General features: G+C 37.5%; 1 protein-coding gene across 1 annotated transcript; it reads right to left on the bottom strand.

The window, feature by feature from the left end:
* Positions 1 to 15,805: 15,805 nt before the first annotated feature.
* On the bottom strand, positions 15,806 to 21,416 carry LOC127536367 (B-cell receptor CD22-like). Its single transcript, XM_051956401.1, has 4 exons — positions 21,228 to 21,416; positions 17,357 to 17,620; positions 16,336 to 16,625; positions 15,806 to 15,817 (listed from the first exon to the last, which is right to left on the bottom strand). The coding sequence occupies exons 1-4, from the start codon at positions 21,352 to 21,354 to the stop codon at positions 15,806 to 15,808; spliced, it is 693 nt and encodes a 230-aa protein (XP_051812361.1). The 5' UTR covers positions 21,355 to 21,416.
* Between the last annotated feature and the right edge of the window lie 518 nt (positions 21,417 to 21,934).

The following is a 21,934-nucleotide window of genomic DNA, read 5'->3' as shown; positions in this document are numbered from 1 at the left end:
TGGCTTGTCAACATGCATTTTTGCAAATTCCAGTCTGGCTTTTTTATGAGTTTTTTCAGCAGTGGTGTCCTCCTTGGTCGTCTCCCATGAAGTCCACTTTGGCTCAAACAACGACGAATGGTGCGATCTGACACTGATGTACCTTGGCCTTGGAGTTCACCTTTAATTTCTTTGGAGGTTGCTCTGGGCTCTTTGGATACAATTCCAACGATCCGTCTCTTCAATTTGTCATCAATTTTCCTCTTGCGGCCACGTCCAGGGAGGTTGGCTACTGTCCCGTGGGTCTTGAACTTCTGAATAATATGAGCCACTGTTGTCACAGGAACTTCAAGCTGTTTAGAGATGGTCTTATAGCCTTTACCTTTAAGATGTTTGTCTATAATTTTTTTCGGATGTCCTGGGACAATTCTCTCCTTCGCTTTCTGTTGTCCATGTTCAGTGTGGTACACACCTTTTCACCAAACAGCAGGGTGACTACTTGTCTCCCTTTAAATAGGCAGACTGACTGATTATGAGTTTGGAAACACCTGTGATGTCAATTAAATGACACACCTGAGTTAATCATGTCACTTTGGTCAAATAGTTTTCAATCTTTTATAGAGGTACCATCATTTTTGTCCAGGCCTGTTTCATTAATTTGTTTTTTTAAATAATTATGTTAATCAACAATTCAAAAGTAATGGCTGTTTTTGATTATTTAATTTTCAATAAATTTTTATTTATTGTTACTTTTGTGAGTTTCAAGAATTGTGGGTTTTTCCTTCTTTAACTGAGGGGTACCAACAATTTTGTCCACGTGTGTATTTGCAAAATACTACAAAAGCAGTGGGGAGCAGCGGAGTTATATATGTGTGTGTGTGTATATATATATATATATATATATATATATATATACATATATATATATTTCTAAAACATCAGTTAAAGTACTCTTTCTCATGTATCAAATAAGCAGAATAAGCTATCCCATTGTTCTCATACATACACTTGCATAAATATGTTTTTCTTCACTAGATGTTATATTCTACATTTGAATATTTCTTGAGTGTCTAACTGTGTGAATGCATTGACAGGAATTCTGCTTCATTTTGTTGTACACTGTGCAATAACAACAAAGAAATTCCATTCAATTTCTCACATTGTTTTTTTTTTTTTGCTTTTGTTTATTTTTTTTATTTTATGTTTTCTTTTTGTATTTTATAGTAAATATTAAAAAAAATAACTTCACGTCTGTGTCAAGATATTTTCTGTTTGGAATTAATGGTGCACTCCGGAATCAGAGGTTTAGTTCACTTTCTTCTAAAGACAAAATCAGCCTTGATGTCTGAGGTGATTCGGTACAACGGAGCCTGTGGACCTGTTTTACACTTATCTGGTGGGGATTCCTGTAGCACAACTTCAGTATTTGTGGCCTTAGATGGTGTTGTTAGATGTTGTTGGAACTGGAGTCACAGAATAACGTGTTTGTAATTCCTCTAACACAGTGTCAGTATTTGTGGCTTTAGATGTAGTTGGAACTGGAGTCACAGATTTAGCTGTTCGTGATTCCTCAATCACAGCTTCAGTATTTGTGGCCTTGGTTGTTGTTGGAACGACATAGGAACGATGGTTCCATCCATCCATGTGCGCGGGCACGCACACGTGAACGCACGCTCACTAGCAATTTGTGCAAAATGCATATTTTTACCGCTTTTAGTTTACTCAGTACAAAAATAAAATGAAATGAAAACAAAATTATCTCTGAAGAAAAAAAAGGGGACACTCAGGGCACTGGTGTTCGAAAAGATCCAGCGGGAGATGGCTGCAGCCTGGTATGAGTGGGTTATTGATATTATATGGCACAAAGCCAGATCTAATAAGTTACATGTTGCTGCTCTGATCAGGCAGAATCTCCCCTGGAGTCTCATCACTGCTGCTGATGGAACAGAGCCAGCAGATGAAAGAATCAGAGTTTGAGCTGAGACTGTGTGGACACTGTGGAGGTTCAGGTGAAGGTGTTTCGCACAAAGGCAGGCCTGAAAGAAAGAAGTGGAATGAATAAAGAAGAGCAACTCAAGAATGGTCGCTTCAGGAAACATAAGATGAAAGTACGTTGATGAAATATTGTGGCACTGGAATTGTGAATGTTGGAATATTCATAAAAGATATTTTGGTCAACACAGATGATTTAGTGATTCGTAATTCTGCAAGACCTCTCATATGAAGTAACTCGGCCAAATTAAATACAGTGTGTGGCCAGGTCCTTCTGTGTTGCTGACATCAAAGAGATCACAGGGACTTAAATTGCAGAGGCTACTATTGCTGCTGCTGACTGCAGACAGTGACACTCTCTCATTGCAACCGCACCAGCATCTACTGATGCTATGTGACATTGGACAGAGAGACTTCTGCAAGTCAAAGCTGAGCACAAAAAGAGAAGAAGGAATTTAGAAATGTTTGCGATGAGTTTGATGAATTTGAATCAGACATCTTAAACTCTGCACCTTTCAAGTCTTTCACAAGGTTTATTTTTACATATCATGCTGTCTAGACGTGTCTTGAACCACAGAGACCAAACAGCCACAGCACCGAATTTTTCAAAAACATCCACATTTCAGAAGCCAGTATTTCCCAGCAGAACATTACAATGTAGAAAGACACAATCAATGTTATCCACTTTGTAGACCTGCCAGGGGCTTTAATATTGTGGCTGGGAGAAAAACTGTGGATGTCTGGAAAGCAAAGTAACAAATGAACCAGATTTTCTGTCTTTTAAACAAATGTCCTTAGATATTAGTTTGCGTGTTGATTAGAAATCACCTTCTTTGATTTCATGTGATGAGAACTGCCAGCAGTCTCCAGCTCAGTAACAACATTTGAACACAGTCCCAGCTAGTGTCAACTTGTCTTATCACCCTGAAAACGAGAAAACTTGTTTGGGTTCGATCGATATCACATCTGGTAACAACCGTATCTCATTCTCACATTCTTTGTGCAATATTTGTGACTTCCTCATTTTGAGATTTAGGGATAAGTGCTGCTGTAAAATATAACTTCATTTCTGTGGAATTGGACTTCTCTGCAGGCCTCGTGCAAAATGTAAGTCATCATATCTGAATCTATTAACTAAAATTTAACACAAGGAGAGTGTAATGTTCTAGGAGTCATTCAATTTTTCAGATTAATGTTATTATTTGCAAAGCTTAAAATTAAAGGTAAAATGTTGAGCCTTTGTTTGTAAAATCTACAAAACAGGAAACAGATTGTAGCTCTTGAGCATTTCTTCTGAGTATTTCTAATCATAAATATGAAACACCTGAATTAAAAATGCACCAGTTAAATGAATGTCATAACGCCACAACCGTTTTCACTTTGTTTCTACACCTATTTTATGTTCTGAACATTGTTAAATAAAAGCAGAGTGATTACATGGCAACATACTAAATTACCACGATCACAGGCACTGAAGCACTGTGTCATGTCTTTTTAATTAGCACAGATTTGTTTAAATGATGCATGTGTGTTTAGAAACACTTAATTTGAAAAGAAATAATGATATTCTGTTGCCTCAAGTGAGTGAAATATATGTGCTTTTGAAACTAAAAAAATTTTGAGATTCATGTGACCGTTTTGACAAAATAGCCGAAATGATCATTTGTGTGGCTTTTCTTTTTTTTATTTGAAATCAAAGTTGCTAGAGCAGACTTTATTTCACTTGTAAGGTTTAGCGATGAGATGAGTCATCACAAAAGGTTTCCTGTTCTCAAATGATCACATTTAAAACTGCTTGAAGAAAGAAATTCATCCAAAAAAATGTAACTCTTTCTTTTGTAAACTCCATGATGTTTGACTTTCTCCAGACAAACAACGATGCTTGGAGCTTTGACTTTCCTCCTCATTGGCTCTCTGCTGCAGGGTGAGTTCAAGTCCATTAATATCTGGGTTTGGGTAAAGATTATTGAAAGTTATACTAATAAAATGGTTCTAATTTAAAAGATTCATAACTTGGTATCATGGGCTGCACAGTGGTATTGTGGTTAGCACTTTTGCCTTGCAGCAAGAAGATCCCCGGTTCAAATTCCGGGCCTGGGATCTTTCTGCATGGAGTTTGCATGTTCTCCCTGTGCATGGGTGGGTTTTCTCCGGGCACTCCGGCTTCCTCCCACAGTCCAAAAATATGCTGAGGTTAATTGGTTACTCTAAATTGCCCGTAGGTGTGAATGTGAGTGTGATTGTTTGTCTGTATATGTAGCCCTGCGACAGACTGGTGACCTGTCCAGGGTGTCCCCTGCCTTCGCCTGAGTCAGCTGGGACAGACTCCAGGACCCCCCGCGACCCTAGTGAGGATAAAGCGGTGTATAGAGAATGGATGGATATCTTGGTATCATGCTAAAACTACCAAAATATCTGTTATGGGTTATTTTTTGTTTCTTTCTTTCTTTTTTCTCAATCTTAAAAGATTCATACTTTGGCGTCTCAGTATATGTGATAACATCCTTCAAAATAAAAGATGGAGTCAGTCAAACTAACAAACTCTCTGGCCAGCCTTTTCTGAAAAATTTTAACAGGAATATTTTTTTTCTTAAGGTCTAACAGAAACTCTGAAATCACAAAACAATAATCATTTTGGAGAAAGGCTGTAGATCACTGATACCAGAATAATACTGTTTCCTTTTCTTCTTTAAAGAGTTGTGTTTTGCATTTCAGGTGCCCTGTGTGGAGATTGGAGTGCCACTGTACCACAGACAGTAGAAGCTGTGAAAGGATGCTGTGTGACCATCCCCTGCTCCTTTGATTTACCTGATGGATATGTACAATACCTAAATAGCCAGTGTGAAGCAATGTGGAAGAAAACAAGTGACAACCAGATTGTTCTAACTCAAGCAATGGCAGGAAATGCAATAAAAAAAAACTGCACCGCAACCTTCAATATTGCTATAAACAGCGATCAGTATTACTTCACACTGCAGTGTCCAGAATGGGCGAAATATGATTTTTTAAACTATCCTGTGAATTTGGTAGTCACAGGTAGGTTTTTTATGTCCATGTTCAGATCATTCATAGACAAAATATGCTTACAGATGTGGTTTGGCCGAGTGTTAAATTTACTGCATTTTACAAATCACAACAAAAATCTGAAAGAAACTGTTGGTCATTCATTGTCTAATCTCAATGTACCTTCCAACCAGATCATCCTCCTGCACCAAACCTGACTCCGTCTCCTCTGGAGGTGAAGGAGGGATCCTCAGTGAATCTGACCTGCTCTGCTCCAGCTCCCTGTCAGACTCATCCTCCAAATCTGACATGGACCCCCAGTCTGGGTGATGTTCAAGAGCAACTGCTGGAGAATGAGGACAAAACTAAAGTCAAGATGTCTGTCCTGACCTTCAATGCTTCTCACCTCCATGATGGAGAGAATATCTCCTGCACTGTGGTCTACAAGAAACAAGATGGCAGCAGAGCTGCATCTGTGAGCAGTTTAACAGCTGCTGTTTCCTGTGAGTCAATTTGTCCACTGATAAAATCTGAACATTAACATAAACCAAACCATTTGATTTTGTTTTCTAGCCTAGTTTCATTTAGGATGAAACACTGAGTGACTTTATTATTCCTTTGCAAGAAAAGCAACTTTTAAAAATCAATCAATCATGACACATTTCTTTCATGCACATTTTTTCAATGTTCTTTAAAAAAATAGTCATTTTAGTCCTTTACTTAACAATCTAGTATCCTTTACAGTTGGATAGTTGATTGGACCATACAGACCAACAAGTACAGAATGTTACATTTCCTATCAGTTCAAATGATGTTTAAAAGAAAACATTTTAAACTAATGTTAAAAAAATGTTTAGGGATATTTGCCATTTCAGTTAGTGTTCCTATGAGATCAAAGGTGAACTAAGATGGAGCATTTTAACATTTAGAGGCTGTATGGAGGCTCGTTGGTTAGCACTGTTGCCTCACAGATCCCTGGAATGTTTTTTCATGAAATAATCCTGTGCTGTGACAAATCAACAAAGACAAAACATTTTCATCGTAATACTCAGAAGATGGTTTGGGAATGTTGCTGTTAACCCTCCTGTCGTCCTGCGGGTCAAATTGACCCGTTTTAAAGTTTTAAAAATGTGCAAAAAATATATATATTTTCACAGTGAAAACTTCCACATTTTCAAAAAAATTTTTAGTAAATTTTTGAACATTTTTTGCTGAAAAAAAAACAAATTAAAAAGAATGTTTAAGAACATTCAGAATTTTCTTCCTGAAGATTTTGCAACTTTTTATAAATTTGGGGAAAATTTTTCTGAATTTTTGGACTTTTTTTCAGACAAGGCAACAACATTTTTTGGTAAGGACAACACGAGGGTTCAAAATGTTCTTCCTATAGACAACATTACTAGAAGTAAAAAATATAATTCAACTCGAGAGGGTATGTTGACTGTGCTGCCTTAGCTGCTTGGAAGATGCAGCTGTCATGTTTTACAGTTTAGGCTGAATGCTTCATTATGAAAATAATCTGCAGATTAATCAGTAAATACGAGTTAGCTGCAGTCTGCACTGGACTGATACATAAAAAACTCGGTCAGGTCACAACAGGTGCAGATGTGGTCTTTGTCTCTGACATACCTGAGATAATTCAATTATATTTTAAAACAGAAATCTACAATAGATTGTTGCACCTTTCCAGAATCACCTGAAGACATCCCATTTTAGTCAGCTGCTCTGATTCAGTATCAGAGTACAGAAGAGAAGAACTCATGATAGATAAAACACCCAATATACACCAATAATGTGCATATTTCATTGCTGATTTCTCAGATTCACCCAAAGAAACCACAGTGTCAGTCAGCCCCTCTGGTCCAGTCCAACAGAGCAGTATTGTGACTCTGACATGCACAAGTAATGCAAACCCAGCAGTAAAGGACTTCACCTGGTACAGAGATGATGGAAGCCAGCAGACTGTCATTGGAACCAAAGAAGTTTTAAACATTTAAGCATCTGAAGTCAGTCGGCCGTTTTTCTGTGAGGCTGAAAATGATGTTGGAGTTGGACGTTCCAACCTGAGACAAATAGATGTCCAATGTATGTATCACATAACTAAATGATTTTATGTTTCACAAGACATAACAATGTCATAACAAACATTTTTGATGTCTATGATCTAGCTATCTTATTTATTAATGTAGCTCCCTTCTAAAGAGAATACTGGATCCATTTCCTTATCTACTAACCTTCGCCTCAACTGTTGAAAAATCTTTTTTTTTAAATTATATCAACTTAAATGACTTTCTAGATCCATGAAAATATTATCAACTATTATAGAGAAAAGTATTTTGAAACAGGGAAAAATTTGTAGTCATGCGTCTAGGAAGTATTTGTACTCAGACTGTCATCAGTCCCTTTTAAAAATGTCACACTTGATCATCATTTTGAGTTTGGACAATTTTCAAACAAAATACATTGAAAGAATTAATTTGGACCATGAACTCTCGTATTGCTTGCTACTGGTGTTTTCTGCTTTTTGTGAACAATTTCATCAACTGTGTTAGTTGATCAATCATCACAGATGATCTTAATAAAAGAGTCCTACTAATAAAACCCATCCCGAAACAATCAGAGCTGAACAACTGAAATCAAAGATGAAAACCAGCCTCATCACAAAAAGCAACACAAATTTCAAAACAAACCTTTGTAAGAAAAATCAGTTATAGATCAGCTTAATAAGACTTCATAAGTTGAAGTAACTCATCTTTTGCATCCACCTAATGGTACAGAATAAATCAGACATGCAGTAGCAATGCCGGGACAATAATAAGGAACTACACCTGTACAGAACTAACAGAGGCTGGGATGGATAAGATGTAGATACGTAGGTAGGTCATTTAGTCAAATTAGTACAATTAGCAGTTCTTTTGTATGCAAAGTTGAAAATGAGCATCGAGCTGGGCTTTCAGTCATTGGTAAAACAGATGTTTCTTGTATGAATCACATGGTTCACTAGGATCTCACTTTGCATCATGATTCTCTTCTCTGGTTCACTTCACTCAGTCTTCACTTCCAACTTTTCAACGATAATTTGGCAGTAGATATTTTCATTAACTTCAGTGAATTATATCGACTCTTTTGCCTATTTTCACTGCAGTTCCTCCACGGATCCTGCCATCATCTGATTGCACCACAACTGCAGGCCAGCTCAACTGTTCCTGTGAGACTGTGGGAAATCCTTTTCCCACTGTACACTGGTCTTTGGATGGTCAACCTGTCAGTCAGCCTGACAAGTTTGTGATCAGCAGTGAGCGTCTAAATGATGACAAAGGTCTGAGGAGCTTCATCATTGTGGATCAACCACAAGAGATGGATTGTTCCACCTTGATGTGCCACAGCTTCAACTCTCTTGGATCTGCCAGTCAACAATTCTGCCCTGAGGGTCAAGCATCAGCTGAAAGTCATGGTCTGTTTTCTATCTATTTCTTGTAATAGTTAACTCAGGTTTAGGCTATTTGTACTACACTTCCAGTTAAGCAAACAGCTGAGTAGCTACTACAGAAAGGAAACGTAGTGTGAGACTTTGCATGATGTTTTTAATGCTCGTTAGCGGTTTTGAAAGGTGAAATCAGCAGTGATCTCATCTGTCATTCCTCAACCTTCTTCTATGGATCCGAGGAAATGCAAATATTAATGCAAAGCATCACAAAACTTACTGTGTTGCATTAGCCCGGTAGTCTAGAAAAAAAAATCACCACCACTCCTGCAGAAGAATGTTCTTTTTGTTTTTTATTTTTGTGGGATGTTCCCAGTATGTATTGGTTAGTAAGCATCAGAAGTGGAGGCTGTCCATACTTCTATCAGAAATGTAAGAATGAATTAGATCTTAATCTTCAATTTTGTGTTTCAGATCCGGTGCTGTTTCTGATGTTCTTTACCAAAACTGCCATCTTGCTTGCACTATTTTGTGCTCTGCTGTGTGTTATCAAGTAAGGTCACAGCTTTTGAGACACTACAGTGAAGACAACCCTTCTCTGTGGTTCCATCCTGTGGAAAAACAAGAGTAGTAAGAAATAACAAATGAAAACCAAATCAACCATTTTGCTGCATGTTCTTCTGTATTTTTCAGGGCTCTGAAGAATCACCAAAACCGTCGCCCCACAGCTGAAATCAGCCGTGTCGCTATGAGCCAACTTCTGATAAGAGAGGCAAATGAGGTACTTTGACTCAGAGTTTTATCATTAGACAGGGATTAGTACGTTATCTGTTCCACTGATGCTTTCTCTGTAATTGTAGGTGCCCAACACACCAGAAGAGGCCATTTATGTCAACACCGAGTGCCAACCAGACGCAGCCAACCCTCCAACTGTGTCTGAGCCAAATGAAGAAGAATGAGGCTGAGTGGAAGAACAAGAAGAAGGAGGCATCCATCTGGTGGTTCCTATCTGGAGGAGGAGAAGTGGATGGTGGGGAGCATTTGCAGGAATTTTATGAGTAATGCACTGGAGATGGGAAACCTGTGTGATGAAGTGGGGCCTAGAAATGTGAGGAAGGAAGCAGAGTGTGACTATGCATACATTTGAAGGCAGGGCCGGCCCTAGGACTTTGGTGGCCCTAAGCAAGATTTTTTTTGTGGCCCCAAAACATACACAGGGCAACTACCAAATCACATGCACAGCTTGTAATTGGGTTAAAACACACATGCACATGATTGACAGCATTAACAGATTTATGTTTTATTGGAATAAAGACAGGGACAAAATGCGAATCACACACTTATTGTGGTGTGGCCCCCTCTAGTGGATGTGGCTATAAACAACGGCATAGAGTGTTTATGCCAGTGGCCGGCCCTGTTTGAAGGCAAAAGTGCGGGGGGAAAAAATCAGCATTTTCCACTGTTGGAAAGAACTGCTCGGCTGCATGCATGCTATCTTTTTGCAAATATCAGACTATATATTTTTAGAATGTTGGCCTGGCTGGTACTGTTGTATAGAAGAAAGTGTGGAAACATTCCATCAAAAACATTGTTTTAAATGACAATCCAACCAGTTTCATGCTGTATGTCTACCACCTCAAAGTTTTTACTCCAAATGCCTATTGGATCTAACTATTGGCTATTCGCCTCCTTGAGTACTCATAATTAGTTTCAGCCCTGGAAGAAATTATTCTATACGACACTGTTTTTGAAAGATTTTAACTTATTTAAATTCTTGAAGAAGAATCTTGTCACTTTTAAACACACAAAGTATTCTCATATTGATGAACAGTTTCCACAATTTCCACTGTCAATGCAAAATAATATGGAACGCTGTATATTTGCTTTTTTTTTTAACTTAAATGCTGATATTGCTCATGTGTAAATTGAGAGAATCCATGCTGTTTTATTTTTGTATGCTTGTGTGGTATATGCTGTTTAATGCATTCATTTTAATGTGGGAACTGAAGTAGTTCCAATTACATTGAGAAAGAGAGTTAAGGTGACACATAATGTCACCCAAAGCAACAATGTCGAGAGTCGTTTTTCTGTTGTCTTGAGTTGCAATTTATTTTTTCAAGAACTATTTTAATGTGGACATTTTTACATTTGATTTCTAGTGTAACTGATAACATGGAAGGGAAAGTGGACACACTTGCCATGGTATAATCATTTAAGGTCTGAAATATGAGAAAGGTTTAGGTGGTTATCAACTGCATTATGTGAGAAATGGTCTTAATTACGGTGATGATGTATTTTTCTGTCCTATAGAGGCTACCTATGTAATAAATAGAAGCTTAAACATCGACTGAAGTCATTCTTTGCTAAATATTTTCAGAAATGTTCGATTAGTTTTTTTTAAAGCCTTCACTTTAGTGAATAGATAGAAACCTTAACTATAAAAACTATAAAACACAAGCAACTATATTTTCTCCAAAATAAGCACGCAAATGTGTCCAGTCAGGTTACAAACAGAAAAACAGAAGAATGGATAAATGGAGCCTATTATGGGATGTTGGCAGCAAATGTCCTCTGATCAAGACTTCAGATAAATACTCATGTCATAGTGCTCACCGTGGAGGAAGTAAAATCCATCCATCCATCCTTCCTCTACACACCGCTTTATCCTCACTAGGGTCGCAGGGGGTGCTGGAGCCTATCCCAGCTGACTCAGGCGAAGGACAGGCCAGGAAGTAAAATGAATGGCTGTAATATTTTTGAATGGTTTAAGAAAAAAAGCCTATATACAGGAATTATTAATTATGTTTAATCTGGAGAGACAAAAAGAAATAGTTCGTGACAAAAATGACAATATCATAAGTAATCAAGGGAATTTGGTTTTATGTGTCAAGGTTGCAGCAGCTCCAAATGTGTTTCATGCTTTGCATTAGCGACGTCTGACCCAGGAATTATTAGAATTATTATTTTGCATAGTTTGCTGCACCTTTGCCAGTGGATGTAGTTCACCTTCCCTCTGGACAGCTGTTGCATTGTTTCTGTGCTGTTCAGCCCAGTGTGATCTACACATTTCTTCCATACAATCATTGTCATAAACACCGAGAGTCTGTCTACCTCTGAGTTTCTCTTCTGGCCTGAATGTGTATCGTCCACTTGTGATGTAAACAAGAGATCATTTGTATGTATAGATAATAATAAATTAGGCTATTCATCCTCGCCTTAGTTTCATACTCACTTCTTCATGCTCACTGTTGTATATTTGCATATTATCAACACAACAGGCACAGTATTTGTATATTTTCATCACCTTGTATTTATGAAAATCTTGTGACCTAAATAAAAACAAGATAATGTAGAAGTCTGTTTTAAATGAGGAAAATTTGACATAAATCTTGTGTGAACTGTTCGACAAAAATTTTAGTTTTATACCTTGAAAACACACGAGTGTCACACACCAAGTCTGACGACAATCTGTGGGTCATTAAAATGACAAAAGATTGAGCATCAGAACACAACAATAATCTATGACAACACTGCACAGTTTATATTGAACTGAAGGTTGACGTTAAGAAGTTTTTCATTCACTTAGATTCAAATTGCAGTATCTGTCAGACAAATTTGCTCAAGCAAAACACATCAATCCCTTGACAGCTCTTCTGTTCTTTTCAGCCTCAAACAAGAAACTTGCTGAGCTCATATAAAGCAGCTAACCTGAATGACGAGAAAGCTTGAAATCGAAGCTGCCTTGCTTTTAATTTAAAATCATGACATACTACAGTTAGTGATTAGCTCACTGTGGCAAGGGTAAGATGCATTGAAGATAAAGTCTTGTCCAAATGTGCAAGGTATTGAATATGAAGGGACTGTCAAAAGTATCCCCTAAATATCTACTTTGTTGATTTATCAATTACTTTCATATCAAACCAATATTAGATGTGCCAGTGCTGGTGTCACACAAGAGCTGCTTCAACTGCTCTGATAATATGCATCTCATGCTATTTCTTCCTAAAGACTGAAGAACATCAGCTCTATATCATGAAAAGTTACAAAAAATAACAATTTAGATGAATCTCTCAAACTTAACATCAGGTTAAATGATGGTGACTCAAATAACGGATTAATGTGAATGACGATATACTACACAGTAAAAGGGTTCAACAGTAACAAACAGATGTAATTTATAGCAATCAGTAAATTTTGTTTTATTTTATTTTCATCTTGCAGGCATGTATTGAAGGTGGGAAATAGCATCCTTGAATTCCTGTATGCTGATCACATCAGCCACCTAATGGGGCGATATCACCTCAGCAATAGAAACAGAGGTAATAATACATCCATGAAAGTTACTCAAACCAGCTGTGTCTGTCAGCAGCTCCACCCCATAACCAGTCTCTGTATGTCAGTGAATACCAACCACACAATGCTAAAAAGAAAAGATTTTTGTGAGCAATCTCAGACTTACAAAGGTGTATTACCATCACAAAAGACAGAAAAGACAGACCTTTTCTCATAATAAAAGGAACTAGTAACTGCCACTTTGATTTACCTATGTCCCAAACTGTATGCAAATATTTCCAAAAATAAACAAAAGGCTCATTTTTGCCCAAAGTGTGACTCACTGTATCGATGGCAACATTATTGCTACTTCTTGTTTCTTGTTAAAGTTTACATCTGTTCATAAAAGTGAAGCCAACAAAACATTTTGCTGAAAAAAAGATTTGCATTGATATGTAAGCTTATATTTATTTCACAAATAGCTGATATAGAACAAGGAAATCTCTTCTCACATAACATGAATGATGATTATATTGGAATGCATGCAAAAACATCTGCTTTAAATAAAGTTATTGAATGAAAAAACTCATGCAAGTCAAGACATAAGGAACAACTCGAGAGACTGTTACTTTGGGGGGAAACACATTATGTATCACTTTAGTCAATATAATTACAACCACTGCAGTTTCCATCAAAAAATATGTCAAAACAAGTCATTAAACAGTACATACCACACTAATAAATAAAAATAAGATAGCACGAGTTTTTGCAGTTTTTATATGACCAGTGTCGGCATTTCACTAAGAAGCTTTATAAATATGCAGCATTTCATATTTTACATTGACACAGCAGAAATTGTGAAAACTGTTGCATATTATGACAACTTTTGTGTTTTTACAATATGACAAAATTCTTCTGTGCAGCAAAAAGTCAAAATCAGACAAAATCTTTAATAACTAGAAATCAGATGATACGTATCTTTCAGAGCCGATACAAATTATTAGTGATCAGTAGGAGCCAATACGTGGATCCAGTATCTGTTTGGAGTAAAAACTTTCAGCTCTATGAACATATATGATATCAGTGAGACTCCAGTTTCTTTCCTACATTTGTACAAGACAGGCAAACATTCTGTAAATTTCCATATTTGATTAGTTACACCAAAAACATACACATAAGAGAGCAAGACAGCAATTTCCAACATCATTTATTTTTTCTTTGCTCTCTTGCCTTTCTTTTTAACCTGAGCATATTCACACTCTGATCCCTTCCTCACATTTCAAATGCTCTCCTTCTCATTCTTCTCTGAGCTTTTACCTACTCCTTCCACATTGTTTGACCCAGAGCTTGGCACAGTTTTGCCATTTTGTTCAGACACAACTGGAGGGTCACTGGCGTTTGGTTGGCCTTTGGTGTTGACGTAAATGTGTTCTTCTGTTGTGTTGGGAACCTACAGTCAAACAGAAAACATCAGAGGAACACATAATGTACCAATCACTGTTTAATTTCAAAACTTTGAATCAAAGTACTTCATTTACCTCTGGTTGGCATTCAAAGCTGACATAAATGCCCTCTTCTTGTGTGTTGGGTACCTACAATCAAACAGAAAACATCAGTGGAACACATAATGTACAAATCCCTGTTTAATTTCAAAACTTTGATTTAAAGTATCTCATTTACCTCTGGCTGGCGTTCAGTGTTGACATAAATGTGTTCTTCTGGTGTGTTGGGTGCCTACAATTATGGAGAAAACATCAGTAGAACAGAAAACGCACAAATAGCTGTCTAATTCTAAAACTTTGAGTCAAAGTACCTCACATACCTCTGTTGTTACATGTTGTCTCTTAGCAATTTGGTTGATTTCACCTGTGAGGTGACTGTTGGGGTTTTGGCGATTCTTCAGAGCCCTGAAAAATACAGTAGAAAATGCAGCGTCAATGGGTTTATTTGATTCACATTTGGTTTTCTTACTGCTCATTTGTTTGTCCACAAGATGAAGTCACAGAGAATGCAAAAAATGTACTAAAAATGATTTCTACAAAGCAACGTCAATGAATCAAAGAAGTTCAAGAAATGATAACTTCAAATAAGTGATTGTGTAGTAGAATAAGTAGTTCTGCCAGGTCTAAGTGGGCTTGTATTCTCCCTTCTTTATCAGGTCGCCATAATATAAATCATGAATAGCTGTCATCTGTACCTTCTCTCTTTGTGAATTTGAGGGCACGCTTCACTTCCTGTTACCTGGCATCTACAATTGTGGCAGATACCGTGGTGGCTGCTTTACCCACAACGGCTTTGTTACTCTGCCAAGGAACGGTGGAGTTATGTGACGATCGGCATATATTTGACTGTTTATCTGTTGGCAACATTACCCAAAACAGACCAACGGATTTGGATGAAATTTTCAGGGAAGGTCAGAAATGACGCAAGGATCAAGTGATTAGATTTTGGCAGTAATGTGGCTTATAGTCTGGATCCACAGATTTGTTAAAGATTTCTGTATCATTTCGCGAGAGCGTCACAGTGTCAAAGAAATTATGGCAACAAGTGAACACTACATCAGCTGCCTGCTGACGATCACATGATTGCGAGCTTATTAAAAAAAACACAGTTGAGGACTTATCAGGACTGATCCATCATAAATTGCACAAGTCTCTCTGAGTGTTTTTCTTGTTTATAATGGTTTGGACTTGTTTGCACAGATCATGGTCAGCCTTTAGTATCAGCTTTGATTATTTTAACTGTATGTGTATAAAAGGGTTCAACTGTTGCACCTTAATAATTAATCAGGTGACTGATCATCCCAACTGAAGTAAGTTTATGTTCTCTTTTTATTAATTGGCTGTTAAAAACACTACATGATTTATTTCCTGTGCTAAATATTATGCCAATATTATATAAAAGTTTATGTAGACTGTGATTGTTCTATATTTAATCTTTTTTTTGTCAGAAAAGTCACAATATGTTGACTTGAATTCAGTACTGACAGTCAGTGAACTACGATACTGAGGTGATTTAAAAAGTAGTGGTAGTTTTCATTTTAATCTCTTCAAAAGCTGTTAGCTAACCTGATAACACACAGCAGAACACACACAAGTGTGAAGAAAAAGACAGTTGTGGAGATGAACAGTAGCATCAGCCATTGATCTGGAACACAAAATCGAAGATTAAGATGAGGATATAATTCAGACATAAAGTTTAAGAGTCTGGATAGCCTGCATAAACTAGCTTAAACATATTACAACTTCTTGTCTTGTTGTTATCACTACCTTTTGTCCGTCAAGACAGAGGTGCATGTGAGCAGAAGGTGTTGTTGATTCTTTTTCTTCATTTGCTTTCTTTGTTTTTTGTTGAGTAAGAATGTTCTCTAGTATATTACTTCATGCAGCAATGTTCAATTACTTTGGTCTGCATATAAGATGGTATTTTACGTTTGTGATGATGGTACTCTGCAGAGTGTTGCACGATGGGCAGTTTGTAGATTTTGATTCTATGGATAGGAGTCTATGGACTGAACCAACACACAAGCTGTTCATGTCAGTCCCAATGATTGCCAAACTCATTGTGAAGAAAAATAAAAGTTATTGTGAGGTAACTGACAGCTTCCAGCTAACTGTTACAAGAAATAGATTTTAAAAAAACAGACCAGGACTTTCAGCACATGCTTGATGCTCAAAGTGGAATTGTTGACTGGCAGATCCAAGAGAGTTGAAGCTGTGGCACATCAAGGTGGAACGATCCATCTCTTGTGGTTGATCCACAGTGATGAAGCTCCTCAGACCTTTGTCATCATTTAGACGCTCACTGCTGATCACAAACTTGTCAGACTGACTGATAGGTTGACCATCCAAAGACCAGTGTAAAGTGGGAAAAGGATTTCCCACAGTCTCACAGTAACAGTTGAGCTGGCCTGCAGTTGTGGTGCAATCAGATGATGGCAGGATCTGTGGAGGAACTGCAATCAAAGTAAAGATTTAATTGAAAAAGATGTACTGACAAAGTAATAATTTTAAAATTATGAGTGAAGACTGAGTGAAGTGAACCAGAGAAGAGAATCATGATGCAAATATTCCTGATGAATCATGTGATTCAAACAATAAACATCTGTTTTGCTGGTGACTGAATGCCCAGCTCGATGCTCATTTTCAAGTTGGCATAAAAAAGAACTGCTAATGTTAGTGTTAATGACATCTAAATAAATAAAACATATCTGTTTTAAAGTCTCTCTCTTTTTTTCCACTGACTACTGACTTAATAATCGGATGCAGTTTGCTAATCACAACATCTTATTTCAGACACTGGAACATGTTTTTAGGATTTTGCTGGTTGAAACCATATTTAACGGAAGGATTTAATTTTATTCATGTTCATGATGAATCTTCGACTAACACTTTAATAGGTTAAGTGCTATGAGATAAAATATGTTGTGAATTAGCATAATATATTAAAAAAACAGAATTGAACTGAACATTTAAGCTGATGTGTCACTTTGATTTTTCTCGCAGGTATTTTATTTAGAATTTTGAGGATCTTCCTCTTTTTGTGAAGTAAGTCAATTTTCATTTACTTCGGGTTGTTTAAAAGATTAAAAAAAAACAACTACCTACATCATAGAAATAAAAAACAAGCTGATTACTTCATCATTATGACTTCTGAAACAAATGTTTTTTGTTGTGTGATACATACACTGAACATCTATGTGACTCAGGTTGGAACGTCCAACTCCAACATCATTTGCAGCCTCACAGAAAAACGGCCGACTGACTTCAGATGCTTGAATGTTTAAAACTTCTTTGGTTCCAATGACAGTCTCCTGGCTTCCATCATCTCTGTACCAGGTGAAGTTCTTTACTGCTGGGTTTGCATTACTTGTGCATGTCAGAGTCACAATAGTGCTCTGTTGGACTGGACCAGAGGGGCTGACTGACACTGTGGTGTCTTTGGGTGAATCTGAAGAATCAGCAAATGAAACATGCACATTATTGGCATATTTTAGGGTGTTACATTCTTTGTCATGAGTCCTAATATTTGGATTGTGTCAACCACTTATTGAAGCTGCTAACAGAAGAAAAACATGGATGTGTTATCAATGACTAAATGCCTAGCTCTATGCTCACTTTCAAATTGGCATGAAAAAAGAACAATTCATTTTAGATTTCTAAATGATTTAAAACTTTTCTGTTTTCAAGTATCCTGACCTTTGGTAGCTCTGTAGCAGGTGTAGTTCCTTCCTGCTGTCTGGCATTTCGACTGCATGTCTGATTCATTTTTTAAAAATGAGTTACTTCATCTCATGCAACATGTTCAAGCTGATGTGCAACACTTTTTCTTATTGATTAAACATTGTAATCAATTTTGTATTTTGAGGATCTTCTTCTTTTTGTCTGATTGCTTAGTTTAATTGGTTTGGGATGTGTTTTATTAGTGGGATTAATTTATTAAGATCATCTGTGATGGTTGGTCAACTAACAGAGTTAAGGAAGTTGTCCAGAAAAAATAGAAAATACCAGTAGCAAGCAATACTAATGTGTATGGTGTGAGTTAATTATTTCAAACAATGTATTTTTGCTGCCCAATTAAAAAAATGTCCAAACCCCAATGTGATTACTAAGTGTGTCATATTTATATCAGGGACTGATGACAGCCTGAATATAAATACCTAGTAGATGCATAGTCACGAGCATTTTACTATTTCAAAAGACTTTTTATGATAAGATTTTCATGTATGTAGATAATCTTTCAAATTGATGTAATTATCCCCTCCCACCCCTTCTCCAACAATTATCCAGAAGGTAAATAAATAATTAATGGATCCAGTGATAGAGTTTTTTTTACATACACTGAACATCTATCTGACTCTGGTTGGAACGTCCAACTCCAACATGATTTACAGCCTCACAGAAAAACAGTCGACTGACTTCAGATGCTTGAATGTTTAAAACTTCTTTGGTTCCAATGACAGTCTCCTGGCTTCCATCATCTCTGTACCAGGTGAAGTTCTTTACTGCTGGGTTTGCGTTACTTGTGCATGTCAGAGTCACAATAGTGCTCTGTTGGACTGGACCAGAGGGGCTGACTGACACTGTGGTTTCTTTGGGTGAATCTGAAAAATCAGCAATGAAACATACACATTATTGGCATATTTTAGGGTGTTACATTCTTTGTCATGAGGCCTAATATGTGGATTGTGTCAACCACTTATTGAAGCTGCTAACAGAAAAAAAAACACGGATGTGTTTATCAATGACTAAATGCCGAGCTCTATGCTCATTTTCAAATTGGCATGAAAAAAGAACAATTCATTTTAGATTTCTAAATGATTTAAAACTTTTCTGTTTTAAAGTATCCTGACCTTTGGTAGCTCTGTAGCAGGTGTAGTTCCTTCCTGCTGTCTGGCATTTCGACTGCATGTCTGATTCATTTTTTAAAAATGAGTTACTTCATCTCATGCAACATGTTCAAGCTGATGTGCAACACTTTTTCTTATTGATTAAACATTGTAATCAATTTTGTATTTTGAGGATCTTCTTCTTTTTGTCTGATTGTTTAGTTTAATTGGTTTGCGATGTGTTTTATTAGTGGGATTAATTTATTAAGATCATCTGTGATGGTTGGTCAACTAACAGAGTTAAGGAAGTTGTCCAGAAAAAATAGAAAATACCAGTAGCAAGCAATACTAATGTGTATGGTGTGAGTTAATTATTTCGATCAATGTATTTTTGCTGCCCAATTAAAAAAATGTCCAAACCCCAATGTGATGACTAAGTGTGTCATATTTATATCAGGGACTGATGACAGCCTGAATATAAATACCTAGTAGATGCATAGTCACGAGCATTTTACTATTTCAAAAGACTTTTTATGATAAGATTTTCATGTATGTAGATAATCTTTGAAATTGATATAATTATCCCCTCCCACCCCTTCTCCAACAATTATCCAGAAGGTAAATAAATAATTAATGGATCCAGTGATAGAGTTTTTTTTACATACACTGAACATCTATCTGACTCTGGTTGGAACGTCCAACTCCAACATCATTTGCAGCCTCACAGAAAAACGGTCGACTGACTTCAGATGCTTGAATGTTTAAAACTTCTTTGGTTCCAATGACAGTCTCCTGGCTTCCATCATCTCTGTACCAGGTGAAGTTCTTTACTGCTGGGTTTGCGTTACTTGTGCATGTCAGAGTCACAATAGTGCTCTGTTGGACTGGACCAGAGGGGCTGACTGACACTGTGGTGTCTTTAGGTGAATCTGAAAAATCAGCAAATGAAACATACACATTATTGGTATATATTTGGGTGTGACAATCTTTATGAGGCCTAATATTTGGATTGTGTCAACCACTTATTGAAGCTGTTAACAGAAAAAAACAAACATGGATTTCTCCAATTGGTTGTGTAAGGGATTCCTCTGTATGCCTCTCTTGGAAATTGTGTGTGCATATTATTTGTTTTTCCCTCTCTCCTCCCTCTCTCCCCAGCTCAGTGTTCTTCTAGATCCGAGCAGCTGAGAGTCATCGGACAATCTACACACCTGCAATAAAAGACCGGTTCCTGCATCCACACCCTGCCAGATCGTAAACTCTGCTAGTGCAGTCAGTTTCCCTGTCGCCACGTAACGTATGCTCAAGTTTTTATTCGTATCATTAATTCCTGTCTGTCCTCCCTGTTTGCAGTCGGACCCAGCTGCTCGGATTGTTTCCTGCCCTGTTGGATTATTCTGTGTGTCTCCGGAGTTTCCTGGTTTTACTCCTCGTCTGTTCAATTGCCCCCCCTAGTCATCTGTCGATTCTCCTGCTCTGGCCGTCACGCCCCCGTCTCGCTCGCCTCACTGGATTCCCAAGCCGCCTTTCCTCTCGCCTCCGCCGAGCCCCGCCTGCTCCCCAGCTGCCACACACCCGCCTCCCCCAACGAACACCAGCCGTCGTCTCCTGGCTCCGCTGCTCCCACCTTCAGCAAAGAAGTCATCCGTATCCCCGAAGACCTGGTTCCCCTTACCCAAATCATCCCATAAATCCCCAATTAAACCTGGTTATCTGCCTCAGTCCTCACTGTGTGTTCTCTGCTTGGGTTCAGCAAAAACTCGTTCCTTAACAGGTTGACTATTCTGAATGTATAGTATAGACATTTGAGGGTTGATGATTTCAATGTTGAAGTTGGTTTCTAGTCAGGTTGGGTAAAACAGACGGTTTAATGCATACGTTGAACAACTATTGGACTGTTGCTCAGACATTCAACTGCATGATCATTTGTAGCCTTGTAGAATCAATAACCGCTGACGGAAGTGACCTCAGTGTTTAAAATGCATTAATTCCCAAATAGCCTGTATGGTTCAATGAACTATTAACTGACTAAAACATTAGATTAAACTGTTGTAAAATGTGAAGTTTCTTCAGAACAGGAACAAGGTGTCATGATTAATAGATTATCAAAACTGGTGACTGTTGTCTTCTTGCAATGGAATAATAAAGTTATTCACTAACTGTTAAGTCAGTGGATCTGGTTTAGTTTATGTTAATGTTCAGATTTTATCAGTGGACAAATTGACTCACAGAAAACAGCAGCTGTTAAACTGCTCACAGATGCATCTCTGCTGCCATCTTGTTTCTTGTAGACCACAGTGCAGGAGATATTCTCTCCATCATGGAGGTGAGAAGCATTGAAGGTCAGGACAGACATCTTGACTTTAGTTTTGTCGTTATTCTCCAGCAGTTGCTCTTGAACGTCACCCAGACTGGGGGTCCATGTCAGAGTTGGAGGATGAGTCTGACAGGGAGCTGGAGCAGAGCAGGTCAGATTCACTGAGGATCCCTCCTTCACCTCCAGAGGAGACGGACTCAGGTTTGGTGCAGGAGGATGATCTGGTTGGAAGGTACATTTAGATTAGGCAATGAATGATCAACAGTTTCTTTTTTAAAAAATTCTTGTGATTTGTAAAATGCAGTAAATTTAAAACTAGGTCAAACCACATCTGTAAGCATATTTTGTCTATGAATGATCTGAACATGGACATAAAAAACCTACCTGTGACTACCAAATTGACAGGATAGTTTAAAAAATTATACATCGCCTGTTCTGGACACTGCAGTGTGAAGTAATACTGATCGCTGTTTATAGCAGTATTGAAGGTTGAGGTGCAGTTCTTCTTTATTGCATTTCCTGCCATTGTTTGAGTTAGAACAATCTGGTTGTTACTTGTCTTCCATATTGCTTCACACTGGCTATTTAGGTATTGTACAAATCTATCAGGTAAATCAAA

Source organism: Acanthochromis polyacanthus, chromosome 12 (assembly GCF_021347895.1).
Source record: "Acanthochromis polyacanthus isolate Apoly-LR-REF ecotype Palm Island chromosome 12, KAUST_Apoly_ChrSc, whole genome shotgun sequence".
NCBI classification, from domain to species: Eukaryota; Metazoa; Chordata; class Actinopteri; family Pomacentridae; genus Acanthochromis; species Acanthochromis polyacanthus.
The sequence above is the reverse complement of the archived record's forward strand: the minus strand, read 5'-3'. Positions and strand labels throughout refer to the sequence as shown.